Genomic DNA, 25,711 nt, shown 5'->3' on the forward strand with positions numbered 1-25,711 from the left:
CACTGCATTTGACTGCTGCAGTAGCAGCTGAGCTGTCTGTGCTGCTAAGCCTAGCATCACTGTAACAAGAAGACCAGGGGACCACACTGACAGTACTGAGCCCAAAACCATAATAAACCATTTATAACGCATTTACAAACCATTTGTTCACCATTTATTAATCATTACTCCCACATTTGTAAGTGTTAGTGAGCTAGTTATTCACACAGTTATTTACAGTGCCCTCTGTAATTATTGGGACAGTGACACGTTTGTTGTTGTTTTGGTTCTGTACTCCAGCACTTTGCATTTGAAATTATACAACGACTATGAGGTTAAAGTGCTTTAAGGTTTCTTATTACATTCATGGTCCTTCAATTCTCTACAACCCTAATCCTACCCCTATTTTTCATACTGTTGAAGTACATTTGTACAAAAAGTGCTGTAATTTGTAAACGATTCACATGATATGGATGAGAATACTCTGGAATTAAAGATGACAGTCTGCATTAAGGCCAGTAGCAACCATTATTTTTCATGGTCCTTTCGAGCTGGATCCAGATAACTAAATGGTTCCCACAGTTGTGCCATCTCCAGTGACAGAGGTTCTGCCGACCCCTGTTCTGGACTCAAGATTTATCCTTACCTCCCTGCCTATTTGCGAGCAGGAATATCTACAGCCTTCTTCAGGGACGGAGAAGTTACCAAAGCTCATCCTGAGGGAGAACCCTACACCTACTCCAGCTGACACCTCTGGATGTCAATTGGTCCATAATGCGGGAGCCCTGTCTGTAGTTGCTGAAGGCGCCATGACCAGCCCTGCCACTCAGACCTCTCTGGTGGGATCTGTCTACTCCTACCTTCAACATCTCTGCTGCAGTGGCTTGGTCAATATCTGCTGTCCAGGCCCTGTCAGTCCCTGCCTGGTGGAATCTGCCGGTCTCAGCCCTGGGGTGCTTGCTAGCCCCTCCAAACTGTTTCCTGCTAGTTTCAGCCTTGGGAGACCCTGTGGGGAACCCTCCTGACGTCCCCATGGGGGACCCTCCTGACCGAGGTGTTCAGTGTCCTTTCGTGGGAGACACTTCACCTTTTGCCTTACTAGGTCCTAAGTCTATAGCGCCAGGAGGTCAAGAGTATCTTAGCCCTGAGTTTCCTGATTCCCTAGTGGCTTCACAGTTTCTGGCTGAACAGGGGTGAACAGGACTCCTGCTCCTGGGACATCTTACAAGCCCTCACCATTGAGGTACTCATGTTGCCTGTTCCTGGGCAGGGGAGCAGCCCATTCCAGAATTCCTTCACAATCTGCCCTGGCCACACCCGTTTCAGTCGCACCTGGTCTGTTGACCACAAGAACCTTTGTGATGGGGTGGCCAGGTTCACCAAAACACAGCCCTTCTTTTGGACCAGTCACCCGTCTGGTCTACATTTCTGCCTCTCTGGATGACCACAAGTATTCACATCATTCCTCTCAGTGACTGTCTGCCCTTGCTGCCCTTTGTTGTTGATTTCAAATCTGTACAACAAATTTTAGGGCGGTTATTAAAATGGCCAGCTTCAGTTAGCTGATTCTAGCCGTCCTTTATGGTTTGTTCTAGTCGGGCAGCTTAGTCTCCTATTCAGAGGACCTCCACTTTTGTTAGTGTCTTCTTGGTCAAGGTGACGCCAAATACTTATCACCACATCTCGTTCAGCCTATCAACAGTCTTGATTCCTGCAACTTCAGTTTCAGTTGGTCTATGTCCCAGCACGCTGTGTGTACAGAAACGTGCCTTCCACATCCTGATGAGCACTTCCACAGTTTCCCCTCCTGCTGAACTTATCCTCCTGTGGACTGAATCCATGTATGTCTGATGTTTAATTTTGCATGCATCTAAATGACCACATAGTCAATGTCAGTTCTCACTGGACATGATTCTCAGTTATCTGAACCATGAGTGGTCAGAACCATGAACCGTGTGTGTGTGTGTGTGTGCATGTGTAAATGTGGACATCTTCTTCCGTTAAACTCTCATTAACCTGGACATCCGCCTCATCCTTGTTCTGACCGGACATTCTCAAGTGGTTGCTACCGGCCTTAATCCAGCACCTAAGGTTTCTTATTACATTCACGGTCCTTCGATTGTCTACAACCCGAACCCTACCCATATTTTTCATGTGGTCTGCTGCATATGTATTAAAGTAGTCAAAAGTTTAGTATTTGGTCCCATATTCCTAGCATGCAATAATTACATCAAGCTTGTGACTCTACAAACTTGTTGGATGCATTTGCTGTTTGCTTTGGTTGTGTTTCAGATTATTTTGTGCCGAATAGAAATTAATGGTAAATAATGTATAGTGTCATACTGGGGTGACTTTTATTGTATGTATGAATAGAATATGTCTCTAAACACTTCTACATTCATGTGGATGCTACCATGATTCCTGATAGTCCTGAATGAATCATGAATAATGATGAGTGAGAAAGTTACAGACACACAACTACCAATTGTCATCTACAAGGCATTTATTCAGTGATTTTCTTCTTTGTCTAATATATGTGTTTATTCATTCACTAATGGTTGAGTTACAGAAAACATAAAAAGAAAAGGAGAGAGCGACTGCAGTTCCTTAATGTTTTGGGAGTATAAGTATCTCTCTCTCCAACTCTCTCTGTTTTCTTCTATTGAATTCAATATAAAACCTTCTGTGTTTCTCATAGAATGATGCCAGGAGTACTTTATGTGGATGCTGATAGATTTCCAGCGTCTGCTTCATTTGACAGTGCAGTTTATGCGTATCTTTCTGCCAAGAAGTGACAGGCCTTAGGCAAGAAATAGGTGGGACTTTCCAGCCTCCAGTGGCGGTGGCTATGTCATGTAATTCGACACCAGAGTCACTTGTTACTACAGCTCAAAAACTAAGACCCACTCGCTGGCTGAAGACTCAGATTCAAGAGAGAATAAACATTGATAAAACAATTTAAATACACAGAGAGTCCCTGAATTGACCTTTCACAGAGGATTATTTAGCTATTATGGATTAATCCAGTGTTTCATGTTTTAAATGACTATTTGCAAGCATTTTGCTACACCCGCAATAACATCTGCTAAACATGTGTATGTGACCAATAAAAGTTTATTTGATTAGCTTGATGGCTATTAGCTTATGTGTTATAAAAGCCAATCTAACAACTTTTAAGGCTATTGCAAGTTGATACCTGTCATATCTGTTCCTCCGAATCACCCCTTCCATAATTAGGCCTAAGTGATAATAAAACTACTATTTAATATGATATACAGACAAAATATGAATTGGCAGCAGTAAGTTAAATCTGTGTCAGTGTGTGTCTTTGTTTTCTCCCTACCTCGACTGCACTGTCTTCTGCAGCATCATCTGATCTGTCAATGCGCCTACATCATTTCTCAGACCAGAACTTTTAGAAAATAAGTTGGTTAATTTTACACGTTTAGCAGCGTCAGTCTCAAGAGCCTTTTTTTGTCTCTTTTTAGCACCACCTTTTTGTTTTTTATGATCCATGTTCTGGGCCGACTGATGAGTCTCAGCAGGTCTCTTTGCTGATGTGTGTTTGACTTTGAAGGTGAATTTTTGCCTGACCCCTTTCTCAATCAGAAAACCAGGCCGGCCCATTTTGATAGAAGGGGGTCTTCTGCTGCCCACTGATGAGGCAAATGATTAAATAAATTATTAAGACAAAAGAGAATAATTTAAAAACATCTTAACAGGCCAGTGGGCAACTGGCCATGTCCCTTTCTTTTGTGATTTAAATGTTTTATTTTTTTTGGTCAATTTTGAACAGTCCACCCAAGAAAAATATGTTTCATCTTGCATTTGCCAGAACTGCCAGATGGCCAACCCACCCATGATCGCTTTGCGTGTCTTTAGAGATTATGTTTTGAATGTATTATTTGAGGATTAGAGAGGCAAGCCTCCTCTCTCAAGATACTGTGGACTCAGTAAAATCAGAGATTTGCTGCATGCTATACAGTGGGTATCATAAGTATTCACCGCCCTTGAATTTTTCTTACATTTTGTTGCATTACAAAGTGGGATTTAAATAGATACATTTTTTGTCAATTATCTACATAAAATACTTAATTATGTCAAAGTGAAAAGAAAATTCTTCAAATGTTTACAAATTAATACAAATGTAAAAGCTAAACTAAATGTTGAATATTTTTTACTTTCACAATCACTATGTCAAGGAAATGTAGTATTCCTTCTAACAAAAGGTATCGACAGTTGAAGTCGGAAGTTCACATACACTTAGGTTGGAGTCATTAAAACTCGTTTTTCAACCACTCCACAAATGTCTTGTTCACAAACTATAGTTTTGGCAAGTCGGTCGGTTAGGACAACTAACTGAAAAACTACTTTGTGCACGACACAAGTCATTTTTCCAACAATTGTTTACAGACAGATTAGTTCACTTATAATTCACTGTATCACAATTCCAGTGGGTCAGAAGTTTACATACACTAAGTTGACTGTGCCTTTAAACAGATTGGAAATTTCCAGAAGATTATGTCAGGGCTTTAGAAGCTTCTGATAATAGACATAATTTGAGCTAATAGACATAATTTGAGTCAATTGGAGATGTACCTGTGGATGTATTTCAAGGCCTACCTTCAAACTCAGTGCCTCTTTGCTTGACATCATGGGAAAATCAAAAGAAATCAGCCAAGACCTCAGAAAAAGAATTGTAGACCTCCACAAGTCTGGTTCATCCTTGGGAGCAATTTCCAAATGCCTGAAGGTACCACGTTCATCTGTACAAACAATAGCACACAAGTATAAACACCATGGGACCACGCAGCCGTCTTACCGCTCAGGAAGGAGACACGTTCTGTCTCCTAGAGATGAACATAGTTTGGTGCGAATCAATCAATCAATCCCAGAACAGCAAAGGATCTTGTGAAGATGCTGGAGGAAACAGGTACAAACGTATCTATATCCACAGTAAAACGAGTCCTACATCGACAACCTGAAAGGCCGCTCAGCAAGGAAGAAGCTACTGCTCCAAAGCCTCCATAAAAAAGCCAGTCTACGGTTTGCAAATGCACATGGGGACAAAGATCATACTTTTTGGAGAAATATCCTCTGGTCTGATGAAACAAAAATAGAGCTGTTTGGCCATATTGACCATCGTTATGTTTGGAGGAAAAAGGGGGAGGCTTGCAAGCCGAAGAACACCATCCCAACCGTGAAGCACGGGGGTGGCAGCATCATGTTGCGGGGGTGCTTTGCTGCAGGAGGGACTGGTGCACTTCACAAAATAGATGGCATCATGAGGAGGGGAAATTATGTGGATATATTGAAGCAACATCTCAAGACATCAGTCAGGAAGTTAAAGCTTGGTCGCAAATGGGTCTTCCAAATGGACAATGACCCCAAGCATACTTCCAAAGTTGTGGCAAAATGGCTTAAGGACAACAAAGTCAAGATATTGGATGTGCCATCACAAAGCCCTGACCTCAATCTTATAGAAGATTTGTGGGCAGAACTGAAAAAGCGTGAGCGAGCAAGGAGGCCTACAAACATGACTCAGTTACATCAGCTCTGTCAGGAGGAATGGGCCAAGATTCACCCTAATTATTGTGGGAACCTTGTGGAAGGCTACCTGAAATGTTTGACTCAAGTTAAACAATTTAAAGGCAATGCTGCCAAATACTAATTGAGTGTATGTAAACTTCTGACTCACTGGGAATGTGGTGAAAGAAATAAAAGCTGAAATAAATAATTCTCTCTACGATAGACATTTCACATTCTTAAAATAAAGAGGTGATCCTAACTGACCTAAGTCAGGGAATTTTTACTATGAGTTTACATGTATTTGGCTATGGTGTATGTAAACTTCCGACTTCAACTGTACATATATTTCAGGATGTTGTGTATCCCTGAAAAAAAATCTGAATTCATGTAAACATAACAGTTTTGAAAACATAGCTTGTCCCCGAAAAAAGTGCTGTCTTAGCACAACTTATCCCGGGTATGGGGTAAATTGAGCATAGGGACAGGGTAAGTTGATCTGCCTTGGGGTAAGTGGGTGATGATGTCCTATAACAGTGGGTGATGGTGCTGGTAGGTCAAAGTTTAATTCATGGAATGGGGGTGTGGTACATTGTATGTCTTAAATCTATGCCTGCTTTCAGGTATAGATCTCTCTGTTCAATATCACTTACCTACCATTTCTTGACCAGTTATCCGGGACAGGGACGTTGCTTCAATGTGCAAATTCATAGTCCAGTTCTCTGCATTTGAGGCTATTAAGTCAATGAAACTGGTCCGCAAGATTCTTTATATTTTTAGCAAGCTCAGACTGACTCCATGTCATCAGATAAGACCTTGTGTTCCTCTACTACTCTATCATAGCTTCTCTTTCGCACAGATACATATTCGTTTTCTTTATTGTCAATGTACCCCTTCAGTGTCATTCAGTCCATTTATGGTTACATCTTGCTTCTCAAATGGACATCTTCCCTTCTCTCACTTCCTTGGCTGCTTTAAATAATCTCAAGGGGGGCAAGACCCCTGCTTGTTTTATGTGTGTATACACAGTGCTCGATGACATCTGCTTGGTAACAATACAAATATTTTGTTCATATGCATGACACATTGCAAAAATACGCATATTATGCATAAAGCTAACAAAATGTCATGACCATTTGTATGGGGTTTGACAACCACTATCTTAACTTACCCAATGGCCACTGGTTCAACTTACCCTAAGGCTAACACTTGACTATATTAGCCCACACAGCTACACGGATGCACTTACATGCTAGGTTTAAGACCTCATATTGTAGCTTATAGAGACCCCAACCGATGAATAAAAACAATCTACTTTGGTTTAGATACAACATCATGAAACCTATAAAACAATACATTATTTCGACTTTGTTAAAATCCCACGTGATTCATTGTGTGTATGGTTTCCCAAAAACAAGGGGTGGGTCCCTCAACTAACCCTTTACCTCAACTTACCCCACTCTCCCCTAAGTATTTATTTTGTTATGGCAAGCCTAAATTAGTTTAGGAGCAAAATCTGGCTTAACAAATCACGTAATAAGTTACATGGACTCACTCTGTGTGAAATAATAGGGGTTGACATGATTTTTTAATGACTACCCCTTCCGCTGTCCTCCATACATACAACATCTGTAAGGTCCCTCAGTCAAGTATTGAATTTCAAGCACAGATTCAACTACAAAGACCACAGAGCTTTTCAAAAGCCTCATTAAAAGGGCACGGATTGGTAGATGGGTAACAATAACAAATAAGACATTGAATATCTATTTAAGCATGGTCAAGTTAATAATTATGTTGTGGGTGATGTATTAGACCACCCAGACACATCAAAGATACAGTTGTCCTTCTGAACAGAGCTGCAGGACAGGAAGGAAACTGCTCAGGGATGTCACAATGAGGCCAATGGTGATTTTAAAACATCTACTGAGTTCAATGGCTATGATGGGAGAAAACTGAGGATGAATCAACAACATTGTACTGACTCCACAATAATTACCTAAATGACAGAGTGAAAAGAAGAATGCCAATACACAGAATAAAAAATATTCAAAAAAATTCAACAAATGAACTAAAGTTAATACTGAAAAATTACAAGGCAAAATAATACACTTTTTGGCCTAAATGTTTGGGCAAATCCAATACAACACATCACTGGGTAACTGCCTCCTTTTTTCAAGCATGGTGGTGACTGCATCATGGTATGGGTATGCTTGACATTGGAAAAGACTGGTCAGTTTTTCAGTGTAAAAATAAACGGGATGGAGCTAACTAAGCACAGACAAAATCCTAGATGAAAACCTGCTTCATTCTGGGAGAGGAATTTACCTTTCAACAGTGGTGAAAAAAGTACCCAATTGTCATACTTGAGTAAAAGTAAAGATACCGTACCTTAGTCACACAGTAAATTCTACCTAAAAGTAAAAGTCTAAAAGTGTTTGGGGACCCTCATGGAGACACTATGTATTGGCATTCTTTTCACTCTGTCATTTAGGTAATTATTGTGGAGTCAGTACAATGTTGATCCATTCTCAGTTTTAAATATACTTGAGTATCAAAAGTAAATGTAATTTCTAGAATATACTTAAGTATCAAACGTAAAAGTATAAATCATTTCCAATTCCTTATATTACGCAAACCAGATTGCACACATATTTTTTTTAATGTACGGATAGCCAGGGGCACACTCCAACACTAATATATGATTTACAAAGAAGTATGTGTTTAGTGAGTCTGCCAGATCAGAGTCACTAAAGATCTAGTTGTTTTAAATTCTAGTTTTTAAAATCTGTACCTACAGCGCTATCATGTGGTCAATATGTGACAGTGCCATATCAAAAGCTTATCTGTAAGGTTTGGAATCAGCGATGAAGCGCAGGTGAAAGGCGTGCCCTGAACTGTCCATGGTGCTGAACTGTCCATGATCCTGAAACCGTTTGATCTCCAAATGACAACCCGTCATTCAGGTCAGGTGGGGCTGCTTTGGAAATCGCAAATTCAACAATGAATGGTTTGGAAGGAATCAGTGGCTAACTGCAAGCATTTAAAAGCAATCACTAGCCTGCTATTCAGTGGAGTGGCTGTGTGGTCCTAAAACTGGGATTAAGAAGCTCTTTTCCAAGTTTAAAATGATAAAATTCAACATTGGCCATGCTGTCAATAAAGCATGATTTGTGCCGCGCTCAAAACAACTTAACTCGGAAGTGCAAAAACTTGACTTCAGTGAGTTCAAGATAACTGGGAAGTCGGGAATAAACGAGCTCCGACTGGGAAAATAGGATTTGAACGGTCATCCAACACGGAATTGTAAATCTGGCCTCTTTCTAGAGCTACAACCTGAAGATCAATGACATTATCATGATTCAACCTTGTTTTTTTCTGAGTTCCCAGTTGTTTTGAAAGCACCATAAATCCAGAGAATGACAGACTTTGATGACAAAATTAGCCCACGAAGTATCACTGCGCTACCTTCCTTTTCAAGAGAGCACAGCACAACAGGGTGAGTCCAAAAATATATTGCATGCTGCTGCATAAATGATGTAATATGCCAGGGAGATATGTAAACTGTAGCTAAGAAGTAATACCAAGTGTATGTTGTGTAGTAAGATGTTAGTAGCCCATGTGCCTCACCCTAATCATTTGGTCTATTTTACCCCTCTTAATTTTGCACTACTGTTCTGACTTGGTGGTGAAAATGTAGTCTATAACCTGTTTTAGAGAAATGCAATCATCAAATATTGTAAGAGCTTTCATTGTCTGCTTATTTGCCCCCTTTATTTATCCTACAGTTCTAACTTGGTGTACAGGGAGAACCCTGTAAGAACTGCCCATGTTCTGAATTCTGTCTCTGTACATTTCAAAAGTGCCAAACAAATAGTTATATTGACTACGTCCATCCTAGCTCACTCATTAATGTCTTAATCGAAATTACGGATTGTCTGTTATCCGCTTGTCATCCCCTTATGCCATAGTTTGCACATCTCAATTGTCAGCAGAAACCACATTTGTTTAAGCAAGTCAGCCATATCAGATGTGTTTTTTAAAAGGCAGTAAATGAGGCTGAGTGAACAGTTTCGCAGCCAGACAAAGCTCCGCTGATAGCCAGGTGTAGCAGTGGTGAGATGTTGGGACAGCTTTATGTAGGCTCTAACAGTTTATGGGCACCGCTTGTCACCGTTATAGTGCAATTCATGTATTGTTTAGTGTTGTGTTGTGTAATGGCTTTGCTGGCATGCATCCCACTTTTAGTTTTTTTGCTCCACCAAGATTTACATGCTAAAATCTCCACTGGTTCAGTATATATTATAGAGATCAATCCATTCGAGAGCCCAGATAATATACAGTGCCTTGCGAAAGTATTCGGCCCCCTTGAACTTTGCGACCTTTTGCCACATTTCAGACTTCAAACATAAAGATATAAAACTGTATTTTTTTTGTGAAGAATCAACAACAAGTGGGACACAATCATGAAGTGGAATGACATTTATTGGATATTTCAAACTTTTTTAACAAATCAAAAACTGAAAAATTGGGCGTGCAATATGGAAGAGTGGCACAAGAAGAAAGCCATTTCTTAAAGATATCCATAAAAAGTGTTGTTTAAAGTTTGCCACAAGCCACCTGGGAGACACACCAAACACGTAGAAGAAGGTGCTCTGGTCAGATGAAACCAAAATTGAACTTTTTGGCAACAATGCAAAACGTTATGTTTGGCGTAAAAGCAACACAGCTCATCACCCTGAACACACCATCCCCACTGTCAAACATGGTGGTGGCAGCATCATGGTTTGGGCCTGCTTTTCTTCAGCAGGGACAGGGAAGATGGTTAAAATTGATGGGAAGATGGATGGAGCCAAATACAGGACCATTCTGGAAGAAAACCTGATGGAGTCTGCAAAAGACCTGAGACTGGGACGGAGATTTGTCTTCCAACAAGACAATGATCCAAAACATAAAGCAACATCTACAATGGAATGGTTCAAAAATAAACATATCCAGGTGTTAGAATGGCCAAGTCAAAGTCCAGACCTGAATCCAATCTGTGGAAAGAACTGAAAAATGCTCTCCATCCAACCTCACTGAGCTCGAGCTGTTTTGCAAGGAGGAATGGGAAAAAATGTCAGTCTCTGTGCAAAACTGATAGAGACATACCCAAAGCGACTTACAGCTGTAATCGCAGCAAAAGGTGGCGCTACAAAGTATTAACTTAAGGGGGCTGAAAAATTTTGCACGCCCAATTTTTCAGTTTTTGATTTGTTAAAAAAGTTTGAAATATCCAATAAATGTCGTTCCACTTCATGATTGTGTCCCACTTGTTGATTCTTCACAAAAAAATACCGTTTTATATCTTTATGTTTGAAGCCTGAAATGTGGCAAAAGGTCGCAAAGTTCAAGGGGGCCGAATACTTTCGCAAGGCACTGTACCTATTGGTAGGTACAAATAAAGAAATCAGACCTCGAATATCCTTTTGAGCATGGTGAAGTTATTAATTACACTTGGTGGACTGTGTATCAATACACCCAGTCACTACAAAGACACAGGAGTCCTTCCTAACTCAGTTGCTTATAGAGGAAGGAAACCACTCAGGGATTTTACCATGAGGCCAATGGTGACTTTAAAAAAGTTACAGAGTTGAATGACTATGACAGGAGAAAACGGAGGAAGGATCAACATTGCTGTTACTTCACAATACTAAACTAATTGACAGAGTGTAAAGAAGGAAGCCTGTACATAATAGAAAATATTCCAAAAGATGCATCCTGTTTGCAACTGGGCACTAAAGTAATACTGCAACAAATGAGGCAAAGCAGTTCACTTTTTGTCCTGAATACATAGTGTTATGTTTGGGGGAAATCCAATACAACACATTACTGAGTACCACTCTCCATATTTTCAAGCATAGTGGTGGCTGCATCATACTATGGGTATGCTTGTAATCGTTAAGGACTGGGGAGTTTTACAGGATAGAAAATAAAACAGAATGGAGCTAAGCGCAGGCAAAATCCATGAGGAAAACCTGGTTCAGTCTGCTTTCTACCACATGCTGGGAGATTAATTCAACTTTCAGCAGGACAATAAACTAAAACACAAGGCCAACTCTACACTTGAGTTGCTTACCAAGAAGACAGTGAATGTTCCTGACTGGCCTAGTTAGTTTTGACATAAACATACTTGAACAACTATGGCAAGACCTGAAAATGTTTGTCTAGTGATGATCAAACAACCAATTTCACAGAACTGAAATAATTTTGAAAATAATAACGGGCATTGTGTGGAGATGGGTAAGAAAAAAACATATTTAATACATTTTGAGTTTAGTCTGTAACACAATGTAGAATAAATCAAGGGGTATGAATACTTTTTTAAGGCACTGTATGAGCTCATTCTAAGAAAAATATAGTGTACACATCTCAAGATCCACACGAGAGAAAAGCTAATTGATGGGACGAGGTGCATGCTATAATTTTGCATTTGCATTGCAAGTTTTGCCCCTGATCTGACTCGGCACTGGCATCTTTCCAACAAGTCTGAATGCGGGGAATTGTTGCAGTGTTCTGCAATTTCTCTCGCAGGCGGACTGGTATGCTGGCCAGCGAGCATGCTTTATTCACACGGAGGAAGAGGGGGTGAAAGTTCATAATGGTTTGCACATATCAGGTGACAATGCTGTGGAAAAGTTGGTCAGCGTCTGTGGTTTAGCCTAACCAACAGAGACATTTAAGAAAATGACCAGCATCAGCGAGGGGGTTTCGAAGTACACAGAGGTCGAAGACGAAGAAACATTGGCGATTGGTTATTACGATGACGACGACGACGACTTTGATACATTCACAGACGGGAATCTGGACTGTAGCTGCGAAGACGGAGGTAGTGGCAAAACTTTTTTCCCTCCGCGTCAGGAAGGTCATGAATATATTGACACAATGTTTCATCTTACTGTATCCCAGCTATGTAGACTACGAGGTGAATTGTGTCTAAACCCTTTGAAGTTCACTATTTGTGTGAAATGTTTATGCATAGCGCAGCGTAAAATAACCTCCAAGTGCTTTCACACCGAACGCGTGGTCGTTTGGCAGCCACATTTAAAATGAGCTACTGTAATCTACTGTGTCAACGAGGCTAGCTAGGCGAGAGCTGTGTTCATATTGAGCGTTGGCCTATGAGAAACGTGTTGGTTTGCATGCGTCATGTTACCTAAAAAGGATTCATTGGTCAGTTTTGACTAGAGAAATTGAATCCTGTCCTGTTGCGCCTCTGCATATTCACGGATTTGCTGCCTGACATTCAGTGCATCTGAATCTGATTGACATAGTCTTATTACATTTTTTTGGCATTATTGATTTTTTTTTAAAACTATTTGATAATACCTTTATTAACGTTTAATAAGCGATTACAATATATTACCATTAAAGAACTGCCAAAATATGTGCATGTATTCCAATAAGTAGCTCAAACATTCTCACAAATCTACAGTTTGTTCTTTTAGATTTATATCCGGATTCTTCTCCAATCTTTCATTTGATGCAAACAGACTCCCTGTCAGAGGTATAGGACTGTGTGACCTGCAGATAGTGAAATTATGCATTGAAGAGTCGATCCAAATTATACTATTGGATCAAATAAGCTACATAAGGTGTGGAATGTTTGCATCCCAAATAGCACCCTAATCCCTATAAAACGCACTACGTAGGGCCCCTGGTCAAAAGTAGTGCACTAAATAGAGCATCGGGTGCCATTTGGGATGTTGGTTATGTCTGTATAATTACTCAACTGTCACATGATAGACAGCACCTCTCTAGCCTCTCCTTCTCTAGTCTCAGAGAGTGTTGAGAAATTCAACGGGGGATTTCATCATTCTCCCAGACAGTGTGTGATCTGTTAAATGACCAGTCACCACTGTATCTTACATTACAATGATCTTCCAATAATTCTGCAATAGCACAATTTCATATGCTCAGAGGTCCTTTTTTTTTCTCTAAAAGTAACAGTGATCTCAATGCATACGCTGCTAATTGCCTAACGGGGCCTTCTCTTCATACCCGCCAGCCAGCCATTTGTCATGAATCATTCCAGTCAGTGAAAGAATAACCGATAGAACAGTTCCTTTTCCCGAAGCTATAAACTCCCGAATGCTCTTCGGAATCCATAATATATTACCACTGTGGTGCTACCCCATCTCAACCACATTCCATTACACGAGTGCCAAGTCTCAGTCTCGGTTTACATCCCAAATGGAACCACATTTTTTTTTTTACCAGGGCCCATAGGGAATAGGGTGGCATTTGGCCGCAGCCTTATAATGTTATAGCATTAGGAAGGCCAGCCCTGTGGTGACAGAATGCAGACCACATTCTTCCCTCAGTAGAGAGTTATCAAGGTCAGAGGAAGCATTTGATTGGGCCAGCTCAGTACCAGGGTCAGACAAGGCACTGTCCGCATTACAAATGGCACCTTTTTCCCTATGTAGAGCACTACTTTTGACCAGGGGCCGCCCATAGGGCTTTGGTCAAAATAAGTGCACTAGAAAGAGAATAGTGTGCCATTTGGGTCAGATAAACTGTGGCTCTATGGGGCTGAGGAGATTCCATGCTATATGATACACATCATGCCAACTGTGCTGTCGGAGTGTGAGCTACACTCATGTGGTGTTGGTTGGTCGGTGTATGTGGAGCACATGTTCCCTGAGTATGAGTTGCTCTTATGTATTTAATTGGCTTGCGGTAAAATCATCACCAGGCTAAATACTGGTATGCGAGTAACCAGGAAGTCAGCATTGAGGTTACAAGGCCTCTTTCACAAGAGTCCTGGCCAGGAAGGGCAGCTCAATTTAAAAAAAACAAATACACAAACCATTCGTCAGTCCAGTGCATACACAGCAAAAATATAAACATCAATTTTAATAAATACACACAATTGTCATAAAACACATCTTTCCCTCCCTCCCCCAGGTGGTTTCAGTGACCCCCTCAGTGGGGAGGTGAAGCCCAGGATACTCCTCATGGGTCTAAGGCGTAGCGGCAAGTCTTCCATCCAAAAAGTGGTGTTCCACAAGATGTCCCCCAACGAGACCTTGTTTCTGGAGAGCACCAATAAGGTAAGATGTAACCGAGTTAGATCACACCGTAACCTCACTGCCCAGGTAGAAATGACTCCACTCGTGCTATCGAATTGACTGGCTGAGATGTTGTCACGGTGCGGTCACAAGACAGAGGATCCCTGGCCTGGTAAAGGACAGTGTTCCGTCCCAGATAGACTATGGAAGCCATTCTGTTAAGCATGCACCAGTGACCTTTGTCACACAGGCACTGTTGAAGGTTTGAAATCACGTTTGAAAACCTACCTTTTTCGCCTGGTGATGATTTTACTGTTTTTTTTAGACTGCATTTTTTATGTTATTTTATACATCTCTTTTTATTGCCTTCTGTTTGTTTTTTTATCTCCATCATTGTATTGTTTTACTGAAAAAAGTGTGTTGTGATTTTAAATCCACTTTAACCAAAGTTGAATTTGATTTGAATAAGATCTGCAGAGAGGACGTGTCCAACAGTTCCTTCGTCAGCTTCCAGATTTGGGACTTCCCTGGACAGATCGACTTCTTTGACCCCACCTTTGACTACGAGATGATCTTCAGAGGAACAGGGGCCCTTATCTTCGTCATCGACTCACAGGTGACTACATGGAAACGGTGGTGTCCATGTTAGGGTTTCAAAGTTCCCAGAAAATTCTCTGGTTTTCCATAAATCCTGGTTGAAGAATGCCCGGTTGGAGGATTCCTTCTGGGATCAATAAAGTTCAGTTCGGTTCAGTTCAGTTAAATTCAAAAAAGTTCTCAGAACTTTTGAGTGTACAGCGAAAGTAGAAAAGCAATGTCTCCTAGGTCTCTAATAGAAACTAGGTTGTTAGATGTGTTCCACACCTCTTTGATAAGGAGTCTTGCTGTGAGAGCTTCAATCAGCAATCGGGAATCCTTTTGGTGACTTGGCTGTCTTTGAACCATCTATGTGTTATTGAAGAGCTAGGGCCAGATCTCGTCTAAGTCCTTGGTGTTATGTATTGTGAATGCATCAAAAGGCATTTATGCATTTGTATACAACAATTGTATTAATGTTTAAAGCATGTCTAGGGTGTAGCCTCGGATGCCCAGACATCGCTCACGTTGTCAACGAGACGAGATTTGAAAGGATGGACTCAAGCGACTACTAGGAGTGTAATACTAACCATATAAGGCGCTATAAATGCATTAATTACACACAGGCTGTTCATAGAAAGTGCCAACTTCCCTCTGTTATAACAGTAATTGTCCATCCTGTCCCCAATGTCTGTCTCTAGGATGACTATGTGGAGGCGCTGAGTCGGCTCCACCTCACAGTAACCAGGGCCTACAAGGTCAACCCAGAAATCAACTTTGAGGTGTTTATCCACAAGGTGGATGGGCTGTCGGACGACGCTAAGATCGAGAAGCAGAGGGACATACACAAACGGGCCAATGACGACCTGGCTGACGCTGGCTTGGAGAAGATACATCTAAGGTAATACCACAGATAGAACAATGAGCCAGACATTTCACCAGATGTATAAATGTGAAGCATCCGGTTGGCATTTCCACAAACTACCAAATATAAGAAGCTCAGTGGCCGGCATTGGGAGAAGACGGAGCTAGATGGGTTTTGTGCGACATTCTTTACATTTTCTCATCGATTAAACATTTGATCTCCATACAGTTTTCTGTTTCCAAAACTAAAATCTGTAACATAGTGAACTGCATTTTAAAAATGTTTACCCTTTGCCAAAGTTTCTAAAATTGCGTTGTTTAGAACGAGTACAAGGGCGTATTGAGTTATTGGACACGTGTACGTCACAAAGTAGGCGTTCCCTCATGGAAATATGCAAATAAATGCTAGAACGCACCAATTGGATTTTACTAGCTCGTACTTGGCTCTGCCCACGTCCTTGCTTGTTCTGCCCACTATGATTTGCTCCCAGTGGAAACAACAGTCTATCTTGGGTTAGTTATAAAAATCTTTGGTAATACCGTCAGCGGCCATTTTGTAAGATGGCTGCCACGTCCCCCAAGGGCTAAATCTCTGGTTGCTCCATATTTCAATATTTTCAGGGTAAATAAATCTACCTCTGTAAAAAAATGTGGCGCTTTTATCACAAAATGCACAACCGATTTGCTTATCCGCCTGACTATAAAGAGGTGTTTTCAAATGAAGCTACCATAATGTGAATTACTAGTGTGTGGCCAGCGTGTTCTCTCCAAGCTACATTACCTACATTTTGTTCACATTCATTTTTGCTATGCACTTGTGAGTAGATCCAGACTTAACTGCTGCTGTAGGTGGTTACAGTTATACCCAATTGAAAGGAACTGACTGTTTTCCCCTTTGACTCTTCAGTCTTTACCTGACCAGCATCTATGACCACTCCATATTTGAGGCCTTCAGCAAAGTGGTGCAGAAACTCATCCCTCAGCTGCCCACTCTTGAGAACTTGCTCAATATCTTCATATCTGTGAGTACACTCAACCTTCCTCAGTTAGCTTGATATCTGTGAGTATGTTACACGCCTTGGACTGAGACGGGTCAGCAGATAATAAACCCGAATTAACAGGATAGAATGATGAGATGCAGAAACGTTAGTGGTGTTCAGTAGTAGGCATTCTACAATGTTTTTAAAAATATGGTTGTCTTTTGTTAATATTTTTGTTGTCAAAATCAATTCCACACTACAATTGCATTGTAGTATTGCGTTGTTATATTTCCATATTTCAGTATCAAAAATAAAGTGAAAAAACCTCTCGCCATACATCTACACATTCAAACACATTCACATATTACCTTTCACTAATGGCCAAACCAATAGTGCATATAATCTGAGGCTATTCAATCAGTAGTATTTAGCATCTAGCAACAAAATCTATTTGGCATGTAAAACCATCAAATTGTACATTATATAACTTACTGTACTAGCAGTATCAATTTTCATAAGCTACAAATGACTGGAGGCCTGTGCTAAACAATGCTACAACCATGACCTTTTAAACCATTAACACGTAAGCTAACAATAGCTGAAACCCACTAGCCTAAAGCTAGCTAGCGCTTAGCAAAGTTAAATTTGGTTAGCATAAAGCTAACAAACTGTTAAACTTTAAAACATTTTTTTTTTTTTACAAATATCAACAATTTAACACATTGTATCATCACATTGCATATTTACATATACAATTGAAGTCGGAAGTTTACAAACACTTAGGTTGGAGTCATTAAAACTAGTTTTTCAACCATTCCACAAATTCCTTGATAACAAACTATAGTTTTGGCAAGTCGGTTAGGACATCTACTTTGTGCATGACACAAGTAATTTTTCCAACAATTGCTTACAGACAGATTATTTCACTTATAATTCACTGTATCACAATTCCAGTGGGTCAGAAGTTTCCATACACTAAGTTGACTGTGCCTTTAAACAGATTGGAAAATTCCAGAAAATTATGTCATGGCTTTAGATGCTTCTGATAGGCTAATTGACATCATTTGAGTCAATTGGAGGTGTACCTGTGGATGTATTTCAAGACCTACCTTCAAACTCAGTGCCTCTTTGCTTGACATAATTGGAAAATCAAAAGAAATCAGCCAAGACCTCAGAAAACAATTGTAGGCCTCCACAAGTCTGGTTCATCCTTGGGAGCAATTACCAAACAGCTGAAGGTACCACGTTCATCTGTACAAACAATAGTACACAAGTATAAACACCATGGGACCACGCAGCCGTCATACCGCTCAGGAAGGAGACGCGTTCTGTCTCCTAGAGATGAACGTGCTTTTGTGCGAAACGTGCAAATCAATCCCAGAACAACAGCAAAGGATCTTGTGAAGATGCTGGAGGAAACGGGTACAACAGTATCTATATCCACAGTAAAACAAGTCCTATATCAACATAACCTGAAAGGCCTCTCAGCAAGGAAGAAGCCACTGCTCCAAAACCTCCATTAAAAAAAGCCAGACTACGGTTTGCAACTGCACATGGGGACAAAGATTGTACTTTTTGGAGAAATGTCTTCTGGTCTGATGAAACAAAAATAGAACTGTTTGGCCATAATGACCATTGTTGTGTTTGGAGGAAAAAGGGGAAGGCTTACAAGCCGAAGAACACCATCCCAACCGTGAAGCACAGGGGTGGCAGCATCATGTTGTGGGGGTGCTTAGCTGCAGGAGGGACTGGTGCACTTCACAAAATACATTGCATCATGAGGCAGGAAAATTACGTGGATATATTGAAGCAACATCAAGACATCAGCCAGGAAGTTAAAGCTTGGTCGCAAATGGGTGTTCCATGTGGACAATGACCCCAAGCATACTTCCAAATTTGTCTTAAGGACAACAAAGTCAAGGTACTGGAGTGGCCATCACAAAGCCCTGACCTCAATCCTATAGAACATTTGTGGGCAGAACTGAAAAAGCGTGTGGGAGCAAGGAGGCCTACAATCCTGACTCAGTTACACCAGCTCTGTCAGAAGGAATGGGCCAAAATTCACCAAACTTATTGTGGGAAGCTTGTGGAAGGCTACCTGAAACATTTGACCCAAGTTACACAGTTTAAAGGCAATGCTACCAAATACTAATTGAGAGTATGTAAACTTCTGACCCACTGGGAATGTGATGAAAGAATTAAAAGCTGAAATAAATCATTGTCTCTACTATTTTTCTGCCATTTCACATTCTTAAAATAAAGTGGTGATCCTAACTGACCTAAGACAGGGAATTTTTACTAGGATTAAATGTCAGGAATTAAATGTTTAAATGTATTTGCTAGGTGTATTTTAACTTCCGACTTCAACTGTATTTCCTGAACTAAACTGAGCCTTCGTTCATAGAAAATAAAACAAATAGGAGCTAAAAGTACAAAACGTTTGTGCGCCATCTTAATCCCTACATGTAAATCATTAACAACCTAGCCAACCTACTTACAATGGGGAACATACCAACACGTTTTTCCGCTCGATTAAAACTCCCTCCAATTGCCTTAAAACGTCACCAAACTCACGGACTATGTAAGTAACCATGTTACCTCAATATTTTGAGAGTCATCTTGCACTTTTGCACATTACATACCATACAGGATAGAATGATAAGACGGAGAAATGTTAGTGGTGTTCAGTAGTAGGCATTCTACAAGATTGAAAGAGAAACGTCCAAGATCTCACTAACGCTCCCATTTGACGTCACCGCTCCCCGTAGTGGCAGTACTCGTGCACATTCATTTACATGCAAATACCCAGGAGACCTAAAAAATGATGCAAGAGATGGCCCAATAAAATAACAAATGAAAATAAAACATAAAAAATATGACCAGACATATTTGTTTGTCACAAGTACACTACTACTGTGCTGTTTAAAGTCGCAGTTTAAAGAAAAGTTTATCCTGGTCGATAGACTACTTTCAGGGTGAGAACCATCCAACAGTAAGTTGTCAATATACTGAACCTACCCTTTAATATTTTTCTATGTGTGAATGCACAGAACTGTCCTCATGACACCCCTAGAGTGATTGAGTGAGTGAGTAATAGGGTATATTTCAGACAAATGGCACCCTATTCCTAGTGCACTTCGAACATGGCCGATAGAGACCAAACAGGCTGGTTGTTTGGGCAGAAGTGCTTTGACAAGGCCTGAGCAAATAAAGCAGAGGCCCATCTCTATTGTAATTTGGTCAATGTTGTGCTCAGCTGAATGTGAGTGATAGCATGGCACTTACAAAGCCAAGGGTCGTGTGTTTGTTTCCCGCTGGGGCCACCAATACAAAAAATGTATGCTAAGTCGCTGTGGATAAAAGCATCTGCTAAATGGCATATATTGTTGTTGTTATTAATATTATTATTATATTATTATTATTATTATTGCTGAATCAAATGGTTTATTTTGAACACTTTGAATTTCATCCAGAAGGTGGCAGTAATAGGTAAGAATGGCAGGGGTTTGTAGAAAGGCATGATCCCATTATACTGTGTAGAGAGAAGATTGAAAACAGAATACATCATTCAGTTCATTTATTGTATACACATAAATTAATTTACTGATTTTTGTTTTAATTTGTGAACAAGCTGCACAGAAAATTAACATCATGAGAGATATTGGTGACTCACATCTTACCTTAGGTGAAGCCAAAGTCATACCCTCGCCTTCAGTTTATAACTACAGACATATGAGAAAACAACTTTCTATGATTTAAATCATTATTCATATCACGGGTACAAACGTTTCTTAGAAAAATAGATTTAAAATGGTTTTTATGCTTAGTGTGGAAGATTGGGGCAGCAAACGCCTCTCTCTGCTTTTGTGCCTTCAGTGTAATCAGCAAAGCGTTTGTAGTATCTTGTTAGTCTGTATGTTAATAAGTACAGTACATGAGAAACCATTAATCTCTTAATGGACATTACATTACGTGCATGCCACGCCCACCTGAGGATCTGTCCTTTTCAGCCATCCATTTCCTGTGTTAGAGGGGTTCAAATGCACTTTCCACTTAAATCCCGCTGGATTGCTTTCATTTTAATCCTGTGACTCTTTCATACTCTTGCTTGTGCCTGTCGTTTTTCCCTGTTAACGTTAAACTGTTTGTGATGACCTGTCAAACACCCTGGTAATGGCTGAAATAGGCTCAATACATTGTCTTGAATACATTGTCTTACCGTTGAATCAAAAACAACGCTAAAGTTTCTTTGGGGATATAATGCACCATCTCGACACTTACATCACAAGAAAGAGAAGAAAGATAACTTTATTTTGATGGGTGTTCATTTTTTTGTGTAATTGAAAAAGTAATAATTTAATACAGTTGAAATGTTTACAAATTAGATGCGCTGAAATGAAAGCAACTTCCTAAAATGAGCATTCAGATTATAGTGATATTATCTCTGATTTCGCAAACAATGTAAAGCAGGGGTTCCCAAACTTTTTTGGCCCACTACCCCATTTGGAAATCACATTTCTTTCCCGACCCCACCATGTAAATATATTTTTTTGTAATCAATGGCCAATGTTGACTTTTTTTATTTGGGCTGTGACAGTCTATTACAAATCAGTCAGACAGTATTTTTTTGAAAGTATTTCAATCTGAAGACTATGGTTTGAAGTGACTGAAATGCATCAGAAAGGTATTCAGAAGAGCATCAGGCAGTAAGTTCAGAAGAGCATCAGGTAATAATGTTGTATGATCTTCTGTGTAGACATTTTTCCCCCAGTCTGATTTATTGTCTGGTCTTGTCCACTTGGTTCTAACAGCTTGTGGGCATAGTAGAGGGAAACAGTACGTACATACATAGATGTTCTTATCTTTCAGTGATGGAGTCATAATAGTTTGTATCTTAAACCATTCAAAAGCTAGAGCCACATTCGTAGGAAGAAAACAGAAACCACTCTATTTATTACAACCGCATCTAGCAGCTACTGGAGGTTACTGACGTAACCCCGGTTCTAATAACCAAATGTAAATGTTTTGGGGGGGGGCTGCGACCCCAAGTTTGGGAAACCATGATGTAAAGTATGTTTAGATAAGCGTAATCTCCACCCAAGCATGTTGATTTTCAATCTGAGGGTATCCTGCTATTGACACACTTGTTGAACGTAACAACAACATTAATTAATGAGGCAGTCTAGACAGTGCAGGTGAGTGCAGGAAGGGAGGGTAGACAGAGCAAGTGTTTGGTGGCTGCAGCCCTCTTCCACCCCTTTATGTTAATGTGTTCATATATGCAAATAGAGCTGTGTATTTATTCAATTTAGGTACATCATTTTATTTGTATTTTAACTCAAAATATATTTTTAAAATACCTGATACAATAAGAAAATGTATATGTGCCTTCAGAAAGTATTTACACCCCTTGGCTTTTTCCACATTTTGTTGTGATACAATAGATTTCATTTTAATTTTTGGTCAACAATCTACACAAAATACTCTGTCAAAGTGGAAGAAAAATTCTAACATTTATGAAAAATGTATGAAAAATAAAACACTAATATATTTTGACTAGAAAAAAATCTTGATTGACCAAGTCATCCAGTTCTTTTGACCAATCGATTGGTATAAACATATTTTTCCAAATATAGACACTCACACAATGTCTTTGAATGAAATCAACTACGTATGCTCTGAGCTTGTCTGATGCTTTAAGTACTTTGACTCGCTCTTCTCCCTACTGCAGCGAAAAGGCACCACAGCACAGTAAGTGTTTATTGTGCTGTCTGTGCTGATGCTGCAACCTTATTTCAGCCATTTAGTTTCTTACTTGTTTCTGACTGAAAAATTCTGTTACCGAAATTACTCATTTGTTTAGGAAACACATTCCCTATTCCCTCAACCCTTTCTCTCTTTACGTGAAACATGTAAGCATCGCATGCATGTGACCAATTGATCGTCCTTGAGATATTTCTACAACTTGAATGGAGTCCATCTGTGGTTAATTTAATTGATTGGACAAGATTTGGAAAAGCACACACCTGTCTATATAAGGTCCCACAGTTGACAGTGCATGTCAGAGCAAAAACCAAGCCATGAGGTCAAAGGAATTGTCCGTAGAGCTCCGAGACAGGATTGTGTCGAGGCACATATCTGGGGAAGTGTACCAAAATATTTCTGCAGCATTGAAGGTCCCCAAGAACACAATTGGCCTCCATCATTCTTAAATGGAAGAAGTTTAGAACCACCAAGACTCTTAGAGCTGGCCGCCAGGCCAAACTGAGCCATCAGGGGAGAAGGGCCACCTCGGGGGAGAGGGGCCACCTCGGGGGAGAAGGGCCACCTCGGGGGAGAGGGGCCACCTCGGGGGAGAGGGGCCACTCTGACAGAGCTCCATAGTTCCTCTTTGGAGATGGGAAAACATTACAGAAGGACAACCATCTCTGTAGCACTCCACCAATCAAAGCTTTAAGTGCAAGATTATCTGGTCTGATGAAACCAAGATTGAACTCTTTGGCCTGCGTGCTAAGCGTCACGTCTGGTGGAAACCTGGCACCAGTGAATCATGGTGGTGGCAACATCATGCTGTGGGGATGTGTTTCAGCGGCAGGGACTAGGGGACTATTCAGGATAGGGGAAAGATGAACGGAGCAAAGTACAGAGAGATCCTTGATGAAAACCTGCTCCAGAGCGCTCAGGACCTCAGACTGGGGCGAAGGTTCACCTTCCAACAGGTCAACAACCCTAAGCACACAGCCAAGACAACACACAAATACAAGTTCAATCTGTACTTCATTGCACATCTGGTGTGCATTGTAAAAACAGAGGAAGAAAGAGGTGGCGAGAGAGGTGTGAGAGTGTAAAAGACAGAACGGGAAAGTGGTAAGAACAGAGGAGCATGGAAGGCAGCACATGATTTATTAATTACAGTGCTACATAACTTAATATTCTCTCAGTTCATCACAGTTACATAGTAGTGTCTCTAGCTGTGTCTCCTAACCAGCCTTGGGCCCCCAGTTGTCCCGAAGGTTATCTGAAGAGCTGGTGAGATGGCAATGACGGGACTTGGGGTTGGCATCCTCTCTCACATCAAAACATACCTAAAGACAAGAGACAGATGGAGAAAGAAATGGCATGATTAAGCCCTTGTGTTTTTTTTATTCTAACACTGTCTGTCATCATAATCATCAGGAGGTGAAATGCAAAACTGACCTTGGATCATTAACTCTGGCACTACTACATCTCTATCTGTATTTCAATGTAAAGCATCTCTTTAATAATACTTCCTGTTGACCTGACCAAGTGACCTCTCACCGCTGATCATGCAGTGCCCTCTATGTAGCCAGTTCGGATGCGGGAGGGGTTTCACAGATGATGCGGGAGGGGTTTCACAGATGATATCACCTAGAGCAGGTGTGCCCAACCTTTGACGTGAGATTTACCTTTTCATTTGCCAGCCTGATGAGATCTACCAGTCTCTAAATCTAAACCAACCAACAAAATGTATGAAACGCAACACACCACTGAGTATGGACCTGCCGCTGTAATACTTATTTGATACCCAAATGTAATGTGGACTAATAACATGTCTTCCACAAATAAGTGCAACTAGTTTAATTTCCTACCTTAGTGTGACTTTTGGCATTGTGTGGAGGCAAGTAGTTTTTCATAGTCAGGGCTGTAGTAAAGCAGCTTGTTGCAAGTCTAATGCATGCCACAAGGTGGTCATCAGTCAAAGTAGATCTCTACTTGGACTGTATTATTTTCATGTGAGAAAATGCAGACTCACAGAGGTAGGTTGATCCACCAAGGGCTGATAAGTTGAGAGCACATCTTATGTTGGGATACTTCTCGTCTAGCAGTAGCTCCCAGAACTCTTCTTTCATTTCAGTGGTTGCCCTGGATTTCCGCTGAATGTCATTTTGAAGGGGGAGAATTTCAGTTTCTGCTATAGTGAGTGGTGTCCAACTGAAAAAGGTACCCCATTTTTGGAGGCAATGAATTCCACATTTATGTCTGTGCCAAACGGAAAGCACATATAAGTGGCAATAGGCTCAAGTGATGCAAAGTCAGTGAAACGACTGTCAAACTCAGATAAGATTCTCTGGACTTGCTCCACGTTACGTGCACTGTCAAGCTGTGCTGTATCTGAATGCATGTGTTGAAAGAAGTGCAGTTTTTTTTTTAAGTGTTCACAGAGCTGATCATGTCGATTACATGTTTGCCTTTTCCTTGCAGTTCTACATTCAATTCATTTAGCATGTAAGTTAGGTCAGTGAGAAAAGCTCAATCCAGGAGCCTGTGTGTCCTCTAGCTGTGCATATTCTGCATGTTTGACCTTCAGAAACTCCTTGATTTCAGGCAACAACTGAGCCACAACTGAATCTCCCTAAAAATATACCTGAGTTCAGCAAGCGCACATCCGTGTGCAGCAGCAGGTCTGTGTGTTCCGCTTCAGTCTCTTCTAAGTGAGCTCGAAATAGCCTCCGCTGTAGGCTTCTTGCTCGAATAGAACACACAATCTTCATCGCAACATCCATCACCTCTTTCACGTTTAACATCTTCCAGCACAAGGCTTGCTGATGAATTACGCAGTGATAACTAAGAAAGTCAGGGAAAGAATCATCTTATTTGCACAGTGCAACGAACCCACTAATGCGGCCTAACATAGTGGGTGCCCCATCGGTAGTAATGAAGACAAGCTTACAAAAGGGCCATTGGAATTTGTTAGCAAACTCCATAAAAGCTTGA

The 25,711-nt window shown here is 40.6% G+C and overlaps 1 protein-coding gene across 1 annotated transcript in view; it reads left to right on the plus strand.

Moving 5' to 3' along the window:
* The first annotated feature begins 12,079 nt into the window (after positions 1-12,079).
* rragd (ras-related GTP binding D) overlaps positions 12,080-25,711 on the plus strand; it is a 35,282-nt gene continuing 21,650 nt past the window's right edge. The window contains exons 1-5 of the mRNA XM_029687687.2: positions 12,080-12,370; positions 14,452-14,597; positions 15,025-15,171; positions 15,833-16,032; positions 16,903-17,017. Of these exons, the coding sequence (XP_029543547.1) occupies positions 12,229-12,370; positions 14,452-14,597; positions 15,025-15,171; positions 15,833-16,032; positions 16,903-17,017 (750 nt within the window). The 5' untranslated portion in view covers positions 12,080-12,228. The remainder of the gene's footprint in view (positions 12,371-14,451; positions 14,598-15,024; positions 15,172-15,832; positions 16,033-16,902; positions 17,018-25,711) is intronic.

Source organism: Oncorhynchus nerka, linkage group LG18 (genome assembly GCF_034236695.1).
Source record: "Oncorhynchus nerka isolate Pitt River linkage group LG18, Oner_Uvic_2.0, whole genome shotgun sequence".
Taxonomy (NCBI): domain Eukaryota; kingdom Metazoa; phylum Chordata; class Actinopteri; order Salmoniformes; family Salmonidae; genus Oncorhynchus; species Oncorhynchus nerka.